Raw genomic sequence first — 12,557 nt, forward strand, 5'->3', positions numbered from 1 at the left:
GGATTCCTTTCCGCACTGTTCCCACTTTAGAATCCCACCCTGACGCGTGTATGCCTTCGACGACGGAACTGCATTTCCGCGTTCGAGGTTTGCGCTCTGATTGGCCAGGTCATGTGACATGTGCGCCAATCGTGGGACAGCAAGTTTTGCCGCCTATTTCCGGGTCTAACAGCCTGCAAACTACCTGGCGTTCTATCGCCATGCTCCAAGACAAACTCTAACCTTAACCAACTTCGAAAGAGCGCCTAAGCTTAACCGTCGGAATCAGGGCAGGCGTTCTATCGCCATGCTCTAAGACAAACTCTAACCTTAACCTACTTCGAAAGAGCGCCTAAAGCTTAACCATTGTAGAAACTTGCGGGTCCCACGATTGGGCCGTACATGTCACATGACCAGAAATGACCTGGCCAATCAGAGACGCGGAAATGCAGTTATGTTGTAGAAGGCATTCAGGCCACCCTGACACACATGACATAAAAGCAAAATGGCCGCCGTGTGATACAGGAAGTGGAGACTTCTGAGACTTGAGTCAATTATTCTAGTTAACCAGCAGTTTGTTAGCATATAGTAGTTCCTCGTTAGCTCCTATAGGTGCTTAGTCATTATTAACCGTGGCTGCTAAAGTCAAGTGATACAGAAATCTCAGATTTCTGTCGTCAATATATTATATATCCCATCTTATTCAGACATGTTTGCTGCTTGGATCACTCTGTCTCTGCTCTTACCAGGTGAGTCGAGCGCTTCACTTTCAGTTCCAGTAAACTGACTCATACACACAACTAAACTAGAAAACTGGCACACGCATGCACGTTGGTCTTGTGAAACACCAAGCACGTTGGTCTTGTGAAACACCAAGCATGTTGGTCTTGTGAAACCACCACTCTGAGAACTTAAAAGTATACAGTATGCCCGGTGTATATACACAGTGGTTCCCTTTATTTATGTAAGTCATGTATAATCCATCATGTATTGTACGTCTCATGCTATCTCTGCACTGTATGTAAGGGTCAGATGGCCAGTCGCTACCACTGGACGGTCACAGAACACCCACCTTTCCTCTGCAGTATAATCTACGTCCTCGACTACCACTCACTCTGCCACTGGCCAAACTTCTTCTTTAAAAAAAATAAAAATAAAAACGTAGTCTGTACATCGTATCTGTAACTCATTATGTACATCAATGCTCCGCTTGTTTGTCTACTATCATGTATGTTAGCGAGCCATTCTTTAGAGATCTAGGCTACAGGGCTCCGTGTCGCAACATGTCATTCTGTCAGTGAACTCTATTTCTAAGTATTTTTGATCCAACTCTTTCCGACTCCCCCTCTCTCTCCCACCTCTCTCTCCCACCTCTCTCCCACCTCTCTCTCCCCTCTCTCTCCCCCCCTCTCTCCCCCCTCTCTCTCCCCCCTCTCTCCCCCTCTCTCCCCCCTCTCCCACCTCTCTCTCCCCCTTCTCTCCCCCCTCTCTCCCCCCTCTCTCTCCCCCTCTCTCTCACCTCTCTCTCCCCCCTCTCTCCCCCTCTCTCTCCCACCTCTCTCCCCCCTCTCTCCCACCTCTCTCTCTCCCCCCTCTCTCCCCCCTCTCTCTCCACCTCTCTCCCCTCTCTCTCCCACCTCTCTCCCCTCTCTCTCCCCTCTCTCTCCCCCCTCATCTCCCCCTCTCTCTCCCACCTCTCTCCCACCTCTCTCCCCCCTCTCCCCCCTCTCTCCCACCTCTCTCCCCCCTCGACTCTCCCACCTCTCTCCCCTCTCTCTCCCCCCTCCTCTCCCCCCTCTCTCTCCCACCTCTCTCCCACCTCTCTCCCACCTCTCCCCCCCTCGTCTCCCCCCTCTCTCCCACTCTCTCTCCCCCCTCTCCTCCCCCTCTCATCCACCTCTCTCCCACCTCTCACTCCCACCCCCTCTCCCCCTCTCTCTCCCACCTCTCTCCCACCTCTCTCCCCCCTCTCTCTCCCCCCTCTCTCTCCCACCTCTCTCCCTCCTCCTCTCCCCCCTCTCTCTCCCCCCTCTCTCCCCCCTCTCTCTCCCCCCTCTCTCTCCCCCCTCTCTCTCCCCTCTCTCTCCCCCCTCTCTCTCCCACCTCTCTCCCCCCTCTCTCTCCCCCCTCTCTCTCCCACCTCTCTCCCTCCTCTCTCTCCCTCTCTCTCCCACCTCTCTCTCCCACCTCTCTCTCTCCCACCTCTCTCCCACCTCTCTCTCCCCCCTCTCTCTCCTCTCTCTCCCCCCTCTCTCTCCCACCTCTCTCTCCCCCCTCTCTCTCCCACACCTCTCTCCCTACCTCTCTCTCCTTCCTCTCTCTCCACCTCTCTCCCACCTCTCTCTCCACCTCTCTCTCCCCCCTCTCCCCTCTCTCTCCCCCCTCTCTCCCACCTCTCTCTCCCCCTCTCTCCCTCCTCTCTCCCACCTCTCTCCCCCCTCTCTCCACCTCTTCCACCTCTCTCTCCCCCCGCCACCTCTCTCTCCCCCCTCCCCCCTCTCTCCCTCCTCTCTCCCCCTCTCTCCCCTCTCTCTCCCCCTCTCTCCCCACCTCTCCCACCTCTCTCTCTCCCCTCTCTCCCCCCTCTCTCCCCCCTCCCCCCTCTCTCCTCTCTCCCCCCTCTCTCCTCTCTCCCCCCTCCCCCTCTCTCCCTCCTCTCTCCCCCCCTCTCTCCCCTCTCTCTCCCCCCTCTCTCCCCCTCTCTCCCCCCTCTCTCCCTCCTCTCTCCCCCCTCTCTCCCCCTCTCTCCCCCCTCTCTCCCCCCTCTCTCCCACCTCTCCCACCTCTCTCTCCCCCCTCCCCCCTCTCTCCCTCCTCTCTCCCCCCTCTCTCCCTCCTCTCTCCCCCCTCTCTCCCCCCTCTCTCCCCCTCCCCCCTCTCTCCTCTCTCCCTCCTCTCTCCCCTCTCTCCCCCCTCTCTCTCTCCCCTCTCTCCCCCCTCTCTCCCCCCTCTCTCTCCCCCCCTCTCTCCACCTCTCTCTCCCACCTCTCTCCCACCTCTCTCTCCCCCCTCCCCCCTCTCTCCCTCCTTTCTCCCCCCTCTCTCCCCCCTCTCTCCCTCCTCTCTCCCCCCTCTCTCTCTCCCCTCTCCCCCCTCTCTCCCCCCTCTCTCCTCCCCCCTCTCTCCCACCTCTCTCTCCCACCTCTCTCCCACCTCTCTCTCCCCCCTCCCCATCTCTCCCCCCTTTCTCCCTCCTCTCTCCCCCCTCTCTCCCCCCTCTCCTCCCCCCCTCCCCCCTCTCTCCCCCCTCTCTCTCCAGGCGCCGGCAGCTTCCTGATCCACAACAAGCTCCACAGCAGGTGTCTGGAGGACTCTGCCACCAGCGGCGGGCCGGTTCTGTTGAGGAGGTGCAGCCTGGACACGGACCGGCAGCAGTGGGTCTGGAGGGAACCGGCAGGTCCTGGTGTGTGTGGCCACGTCCAGGTGGGACCCTCCCTCCATGAAGGCTGTGATCTGTGATCTGTGATCTCTGATCTCTGATCTCTGATCTCTGACTCTGACTCTGATCTCTGACTCTGATCTCTGATCTCTGATCTGTGACTCTGATCTCTGATCTCTGACTCTGACTCTGATCTCTGACTCTGATCTCTGACTCTGATCTCTGATCTCTGATCTCTAATCTCTGATCTCTGATATCTGTCTCTGATCTGTGACTCTGATCTCTGACTCTGATCTCTGACTCTGATCTCTGACTCTGATCTCTGATCTCTGACTCTGATCTCTGATCTCTGACTCTGATCTCTGATCTCTGACTCTGATCTCTGACTCTGATCTCTGATCTCTGACTCTGATCTCTGATTCTGATCTCTGACTCTGATCTCTGATCTCTGACTCTGATCTCTGATTCTGATCTCTGGCTCTGATCTCTGACTCTGATCTCTGATCTCTGATCTGGTTAGTCTTTTATACAATGTGTGCCCCCCCCCCCCTTCCCCCGCATAACTTTTACTGCACAATTCAAGCACCTCTAGTTGGGCCCGTCAGGTCGTCACACATCCTGTTCCCTTTCATACCCAGGTGCCTGTCAGCCCACCACACAGACCCAGTCCGGACGGTGTCCTGCGAGGGTCAGCAGGGGGACGCCCTCCTGTGGGACTGCGGTCGGGGCCGGCTGATCAGTCAGAACCGGTCCGGTCTGGAGCTGAGTGCCGACAGCGACCGCCGCCTGACTCTCTCCCACCACGGCAGCAGCACGCGCTCCCAGTGGAGGTCTCTGGACCAGGGCGACATCTGCCAGGACAGCCTCCGTGAGTGGAGCCTGGAGGGGAGACCACCACTACTGATTGAATACTTTATTTGATTGAATACTTTATTTTGACACAATCGTATAGGACAAACATTTGAAAAAACGAACAATAACAGTGTCAACACGCTGGTCGAAAATGGATAAAACACAATAAAGCCGAGGCTTGTTTCCATTGTGGTCCATTTACATGGAACATAAAAAGGCACAAAAACACGAGACAGGACACCCTAACAATAAGTACAATAACACCTAACCTGAAAACTCATACAGTCAACATATGTTAAAAGAAAATTTAAAATCCGCAAACCCTTAAAAGCAACTCATGATGGGCGGTCAGGTGGCGTAACGGAGATTGCGTTCGTCACAAACACCGGAGACGCTAGGATTCGCCTGTTCGAATCCAGCTCACAGCTCCGGGGTTGTCACCAGCTTGGCTGGCCGTTCACACTAATACAATTGGCAGTATTAGAGGGTGGGAGAAGCTGGCGGGGTGGGTCCGGGTCGTTGTAGACAGCGACTCCTACAGTTCGGTCGGGGCGCCTGCTAAGCGCGGATAGGACCTGAGTGGGATAGTGTGATCCTTCCACACGCTACGCCCTCTCAGGGAGGAACCGCGCTGCCAGGTGAAAAGAAGCGGTTGATTGGCTGGACGTGTGTCGGAGGAAGCACGTGATAGCCTCCACTCTCCCAGACCGACTGTGGGGGGTAAGTGCGCAGCGACCAGGAAGGGGATTGGGAATTGGCATAACGACTAACATTGGGATGGGAGAAAATCGGAGGAAAAAGGAGGGGGGAAAAGATAAAAAAAGAATTTAAATTTTGGGTCTCAATGAATCCAAAATGACAATGTGGTTAGAAGTGGTGGAGAGAATAAAAGCTAGCATATAATGGTGATTTCATTGGATGTGCACTGTCAACTAATGCTTGTATATCTTATCGTGTGTTGTCATGTTTGTTTATGTGTTTGTTTAAAAAATAATAAAACAATTAAATACAAAAAAAAAAAAAAAAAAGCAACTCATGATAAAAAGAGATAAAAACCAAGTTATGATAAAAGAGATAAAAACCAGATTAAGACCAATTTGAGTTGCTGCTGAGTCATGTTTTTAGGGTGGATTTTAAATACACACACCTGCTCACAGAGACCACTACTGTACACACACCTGAGACCACTAGCACAGTACAGGCCAGTCAGTCAGTTCTATCAGCAGATCTACTCACAGGTCAGTCAGTCAGTTCTATCAGCAGATCTACTCACAGGTCAGTCACTCAGTTCTATCAGCAGATCTACTCACAGGTCAGTCAGTCAGTTCTATCAGCAGATCTACTCACAGGTCAGTCAGTCAGTTCTATCAGCAGATCTACTCACAGGTCAGTCAGTCAGTTCTATCAGCAGATCTACTCACAGGTCAGTCAGTCAGTTATATCAGCAGATCTACTCACAGGTCAGTCTGTCAGTTCTATCAGCAGATCTACTCACAGGTCAGTCAGTCAGTTCTATCAGCAGATCTACTCACAGGTCAGTCAGTCAGTTCTATCAGCAGATCTACTCACAGGTCAGTCAGTCAGTTCTATCAGCAGATCTACTCACAGGTCAGTCAGTCAGTTCTATCAGCAGATCTACGCACAGGTCAGTCAGTGAGTTCTATCAGCAGATCTACTCACAGGTCAGTCAGTCAGTTCTATCAGCAGATCTACTCACAGGTCAGTCACTCAGTTCTATCAGCAGATCTACTCACAGGTCAGTCAGTCAGTTCTATCAGCAGATCTACTCACAGGTCAGTCAGTGAGTTCTATCAGCAGATCTACTCACAGGTCAGTCAGTCAGTTCTATCAGCAGATCTACTCACAGGTCAGTCAGTCAGTTCTATCAGCAGATCTACTCACAGGTCAGTCAGTCAGTTCTATCAGCAGATCTACTCACAGGTCAGTCAGTCAGTTCTATCAGCAGATCTACTCACAGGTAGCAACCTGTTTTTTTTATTCTAGAAACTACTCTGGTCGCTGAGGAATTCAAATGGCTGGTGACATTTTTTATCTGTTTAGCTATTGTGGTGACAATATTCCCTGACCATATTTTTATACCTTCCAGTATCCTGTGATGCAACGTGTGTATGTGTGTGTGTCAAGTCAAGAGTCAATAGTCACTTTATTGTCCCATCAGCTGGGAAATGTGTCTTGGGCTTACACCCACTGCAGCCACAGACACATACATACAGACATGACACAACGCAACTGACTCCAAACAGAGGAGATACACAATATAAAAGATACAGTAAAGTACCTGCACAGCAGGATGTCTGGCAACACCACATATATATTGTAATAGTACAACCAAATATCGATTATCGATAATATAACGACCAAATATCGGTTATTCGATCATTGCCGGCCATTTATCTGGCACTATTAAAAAGTTTAACTGAGATTGGAATAAAGGAGTTTTTAAACCTGTTTAGTCTAGAGCAGGGGTTCCCAAAGTCGGGGTCGCGAGCCGCCGCGGGGGGGTCGCCAGATGATTTTTTTTTTTTTTTTTTTTATGCAGTCAGGCCACTGAACTTAGAAGCAGGCCAGGACAGTGTTTCTAGTTGCACCAGCGCAATAGTTAGATAACCTAGGTGGGGAACAACCAGGAGATCACTGCAACTCACACAAGTTGGAGAACTATCTCTCTCTCTCTCTCTCTCTCTCTCTCTCTCTCTCTCTCTCTCTCTCTCTCTCTCTCTCTCTCTCTCTCTCTCTCTCTCTCTTGCTCTCACACACACACACAAAGGGAGCCGCATGTGATTGGTGGACCCTTACAAAAAACTGCTAATCATTGACACATGCTAGCCTGTAATAATCCCCCCCAGAAAAATCTACTTTGCATTTGATATATTGCAAATATATGCCATCAATTGGAGGGGGGCTCCCCACCCTCCAGAACATTTACAACAAGCGGTGCAGGGGCAAGGCTAAGAGAATCATTAAGGACTCCAGCCACCCGAACAACTGCCTCTTTGAACTGCTGCGGTCAGGCAAGCGATACCGGAGTCTCAAGGCGAGCACAGAAAGACTCAGAAGAAGCTTCTATCCCCAGGCCATCAGGCTGCTCAACGAACAATGAACACTACACAACAACCATCAAATGCACATAGCACACACATCCACACGCACACACTCACTTTAAACAAACACACTGCAGCACCCACTCTCCACACTTTATATTTATTGATAAAGGATTTGCACTACAACCTTACTGTAAATTGTACCTAAATTGTACCTCATCCCATTTCTGCTTTGCACTATATAGTATTGTATATTAGTACACTGCATAGTATATTGTATATTATATGGTAACTCAGTTACGCCCATTCTGCATCGAACATTGTACATATGTCTATACTGAACACTGTGACCTCATTTTCTACTTCTAATTTACATGCTATACTATGTTATTTGATACTTATCTTGTCTAGCACAGTCTCTGGAGCGTAACAGTAAGAAGCTTTTTTTTTATAAAAGTATTCTGTACTTCTGTATGGCAACTATTAAAGAAACTTGAAACTTGAAACATCACACACACTGGCATTTAAAGGGTTAGAATTATAAAATGAATATGTGGCGTTATGATCAGGGCTGAAGTTGAATAAAATATTGTATTTATCAATTACAAAAAAACTGAAAATCCATAAAAATCTGTGTTGTTGCTAATCATACATATGCTAGCCTGTTTTTTAACAATAATTTGTGATGCCATCACAAACACTGGCATTTAAAGGGTACAAATAAAAAAAATCCTGCACCAGAATGCAGGAAATGAAGTCTTTGTAACAAAGAAATTCCTGGTGGGGGACCCCCAGACCCCCTGCTTAAAAAGTGGCCTGACTGGGGCTATATTTTGCACTATATTTCCTGGCCTGAATGATTTCCCCAGTCCGGCCCTGGTTAAAAGCCTCCAATGCTTATTAGTGTGTGTGCGTTTGAAAGTTTTTATGTTTCAACCATACATTTCCATTTATAAAAAAAAATATATATATATTTTTTAACCTCCTATAATAGTGGGGGTCGCGGCTCTCTGACACAGTTTTTTTTGGGTCGCGGCCTGAAAGGTTTGGGAACCCCTGGTCTAGAGCGTGGAACTCTAAACCTCCTCTGTGTGTGTGTGTGTGTGTGTGTGTGTGTGTGTGTGTGTGTGTGTGTGTGTGTGTGTGTGTGTGTATGTGTGTGTGTGTGTGTGTGTGTTTGTATATTTGCACGGATCTCCCCTAGGATCCAAAAGGGCGTCCAGTGATCCAGATGAGTTTGAAGTGAAGGGGGCGGGGCCGGGGGAGCACAGGGCGGGGCCAGCAGCCATGACGGAAGAGCAGAGAGAGTTCCTCCGTTGGTACTACCGCACAGAGGACTGTAAGTACTGATACTGTTAGTACAGCGCTGATACTGTTAGTACAGCGCAGGCCCCCCCCCCCCCCACATTAGATCTGCCCAGAGCCTAGAGGCTTTTAAATCACTGCTCAAAACGCACCTCTTTTACCCCCTGGCCTTTGACCAGAGTTAGCCTGCCACTTTTGCTGCTACTCTGGACTTTTTATCACATTTCTTGTCTCTTTTACATTGCACCTTGTTCTTGTTTTTATTTTATTTTCTTAATTGTACAGTACCTTTTCTGTAATGTTTTTTATTTTCGTGTCTTACATACAGGTGTATGCCCAGCCCATATGGGCTTACAAGACACATAACAATAAGTATAATAATAGTATATTTGACAAATTACTTGACAAATTATGACATATAGACCAAGATGGCCACAAAAAAAAGAAAATACAATAAAACGTAATATAACACAAGCTGTAAGAAATGTATGTAAACAAAGAAACAAGAGGAATTCATATACAATTATATAGGATATAGTGTGTTTTGTCTCTCAAGTGCCACGCTTTCTCCAAAAATCCTGCAAAACTGAAGATGTCCTCCACAAAAAAACAACTCAACATACAACTCTCAGACTGCCAAAACAAATCCGGATTTACAATTAGAATTTTCTCAAACAAAGCCCTCCTCAAGTCGGTGTATAAGGGGCAGTGAAAAACTAAATGATATTCATCCTCCACCACTCCCAGATCACATAGGACACACAACCGCTCCTCCTCAGGTTTACCTTGGAATCTACCCACTTCCACAGCCAATGGCAGGGTGCCAGACCTCAGCTGGGCACACAGAGACCCCCGCCTTCTCTTTTTTTGACTGTAGTGTATGTGTTTTTATCATGTACCTGTGAAGCACTTTGGTTCGGCTTTAGTCATTTGTAAATGTGCTATAGAAATAAAGAGGACTTGACTTGACCCTGATACTATTAATAGAGCACTGATACTGTTAATGCAGCACTGATACTAATAATAGAGCAATGATACTGTTAATACAGCACTGATGCTGTTATTACAGCCCTGATACTAAATAATAGAGCACTGGTAACACAGTATATTAGTAATATCAACTTTCCCTATTCGTTAAGGAGTCAGTGACCAAATCAGATTGAGAGATTGAGAATCCATCTTTGTGTGAGCACGGGGGCTGGAGGGCTAGTGAAGTGTATGTGTTCTAACTGGAACCATAAAAGGCAAGGTTTATAGAGTAACATTTATAGCTGAGATTTTCATGGTAGTAAAGTTTTATCCCCTGCTGCCAATAAAGAGCTGGTGAACTGTGGGGTCAGGTTGAAACACAGTCTTGTCAGCTCAGAGGGGGGTTTACGAGGTGCTGACAGCAGTGTGGTCTCTCCTCTCAGAGGGGGTTTACGAGGTGCTGACAGCAGCGTGGTCTCTCCTCTCAGAGGGGGTTTACGAGGTGCTGACAGCAGTGTGGTCTCTCCTCTCAGAGGGGGTTTACGAGGTGCTGACAGCAGTGTGGTCTCTCTCAGAGGGGGTTTACGAGGTGCTGACAGCAGTGTGGTCTCTCTCAGAGGGGGTTTACGAGGTTCTGACAGCAGTGTGGTCTCTCTCAGAGGGGGTTTACGAGGTGCTGACAGCAGTGTGGTCTCTCTCAGAGGGGGTTTACGAGGTGCTGACAGCAGTGTGGTCTCTCTCAGAGGGGGTTTACGAGGTGCTGACAGCAGTGTGGTCTCTCTCAGAGGGGGTTTACGAGGTGCTGACAGCAGTGTGGTCTCTCCTTGACAGCAGTGTGGTCTCTCTCAGAGGGGGTTTACGAGGTGCTGACAGCAGTGTGGTCTCTCCTCTCAGAGGGGGTTTACGAGGTGCTGACAGCAGTGTGGTCTCTCCTCTCAGAGGGGGTTTACGAGGTGCTGACAGCAGTGTGGTCTCTCCTCTCAGAGGGGGTTTACGAGGTGCTGACAGCAGTGTGGTCTCTCCTCTCAGAGGGGGTTTACGAGGTGCTGACAGCAGTGTGGTCTCTCCTCTCAGAGGGGGTTTACGAGGTGCTGACAGCAGTGTGGTCTCTCCTCTCAGAGGGGGTTTACGAGGTGCTGACAGCAGTGTGGTCTCTCCTCTCAGAGGGGGTTTACGAGGTGCTGACAGCAGTGTGGTCTCTCCTCTCAGAGGGGGTTTACGAGGTGCTGACAGCAGTGTGGTCTCTCTCAGAGGGGGTTTACGAGGTGCTGACAGCAGTGTGGTATCTCCTCTCAGAGGGGGTTTACGAGGTGCTGACAGCAGTGTGGTCTCTCCTCTCAGAGGGGGTTTACGAGGTGCTGACAGCAGTGTGGTCTCTCCTCTCAGAGGGGGTTTACGAGGTGCTGACAGCAGTGTGGTCTCTCCTCTCAGAGGGGGTTTACGAGGTGCTGACAGCAGTGTGGTCTCTCTCAGAGGGGGTTTACGAGGTGCTGACAGCAGTGTGGTCTCTCTCAGAGGGGGTTTACGAGGTGCTGACAGCAGTGTGGTCTCTCCTCTCAGAGGGGGTTTACGAGGTGCTGACAGCAGTGTGGTCTCTCTCAGAGGGGGTTTACAAGGTGCTGACGGCAGTGTGGTCTCTCCTCTCAGAGGGGGTTTACGAGGTGCTGACAGCAGTGTGGTCTCTCTCAGAGGGGGTTTACGAGGTGCTGACAGCAGTGTGGTCTCTCCTCTCAGAGGGGGTTTACGAGGTGCTGACAGCAGTGTGGTCTCTCCTCTCAGAGGGGGTTTACGAGGTGCTGACAGCAGTGTGGTCTCTCCTCTCAGAGGGGGTTTACGAGGTGCTGACAGCAGTGTGGTCTCTCCTCTCAGAGGGGGTTTACGAGGTGCTGACAGCAGTGTGGTCTCTCTCAGAGGGGGTTTACGAGGTGCTGAGGTGCTGAGGTGATGGGGAAGGTGGATGGAAAGAGAGGAAGTGGAAGACCAAGAAGAGGCTGGGTAGACGACGTCTGTGATTGGAGTGGAGTGAGAGGCGGAGTCACGGAGTTGGAGAGAAGAAGTGGGGACAGAATGGGTTGGAGAGTGATAGGCAACCTTCGGAACGAAGAAGCCACCTAATGATGATGATGACAGCAGTGTGGTCTCTCTGACAGCAGTGTGGTCTCTCTGACAGCAGTGTGGTCTCTCCTGACAGCAGTGTGGTCTCTCTGACAGCAGTGTGGTCTCTCCTGACAGCAGTGTGGTCTCTCTGACAGCAGTGTGGTCTCTCCTCACAGCCACCCCCTGGCTGTTCGCCATGCTGGTCCTCTCCTTCGCCTGCCTGCTGGTGGGCTTCCTTCTGCTGGGGATGGGCTCCATGGCCAGCAAGTATGTACAATAACTCCTAAGAATAATACCAATAACGACTCATATTCATATCATATTCACTAACCCTAACCGTATGAAAATAACAACGCAAGAGTATAACTCATTAATAATGTCTACAATAATATCTCATACGAATACAATAATATCTCACACGAATACAATAATAACTCATACTCATATCATATTCACTCAACTGTATGAAAATCATAACTCGCTTAACGTATAACTCAGAACTGTATAATAACTCACAACAGTATAACTCATAACAACTCATAAGAGTATACTAACTCAGAAGTGTACAGTAATAACTCAACAGTATAATAATACTGTTACAGAAGAGGATAACTAACACCCTTTATTATATAGTATAACGGTGTAATAATTAATAACTGTATGATAATAACAACTCAAGAGTATAATAACTCATGAACATATAATAACTCATAACAGTATAACTCTTAATTGTATAATAATAACTCATAGAAGTATAACAACTCATAATAGTAAAATAATAACTCATATGAGTACAGTAACAATGCATAGGAGTAAAATAATAAAGAGTACAATAATAATTTGTGAGAGCAGTGCACACAGTAGTGTAACAACCCCCCCCCCCCCAGCTGCCACTGTGAGAAGATAAAGTGAAT

General features: G+C 49.2%; 1 protein-coding gene across 1 annotated transcript in view; it reads left to right on the top strand.

Moving 5' to 3' along the window:
* Positions 1–4,010: 4,010 nt before the first annotated feature.
* The window catches only part of LOC311223375 (uncharacterized protein), a gene marked incomplete at its 3' end in the record, with an annotated part of 38,861 nt that continues 30,314 nt past the window's right edge, over positions 4,011–12,557 (top strand). Inside the window, exons 1-3 of the mRNA XM_084308163.1 lie at positions 4,011–4,226; positions 8,477–8,611; positions 11,820–11,910. Of these exons, the coding sequence (XP_084164289.1) occupies positions 8,560–8,611; positions 11,820–11,910 (143 nt within the window). The 5' untranslated portion in view covers positions 4,011–4,226; positions 8,477–8,559. The remainder of the gene's footprint in view (positions 4,227–8,476; positions 8,612–11,819; positions 11,911–12,557) is intronic.

Source organism: Notolepis coatsorum (assembly GCF_963971535.1).
Source record: "Notolepis coatsorum genome assembly, chromosome: 2".
Taxonomy (NCBI): Eukaryota; Metazoa; Chordata; class Actinopteri; order Aulopiformes; family Paralepididae; genus Notolepis; species Notolepis coatsorum.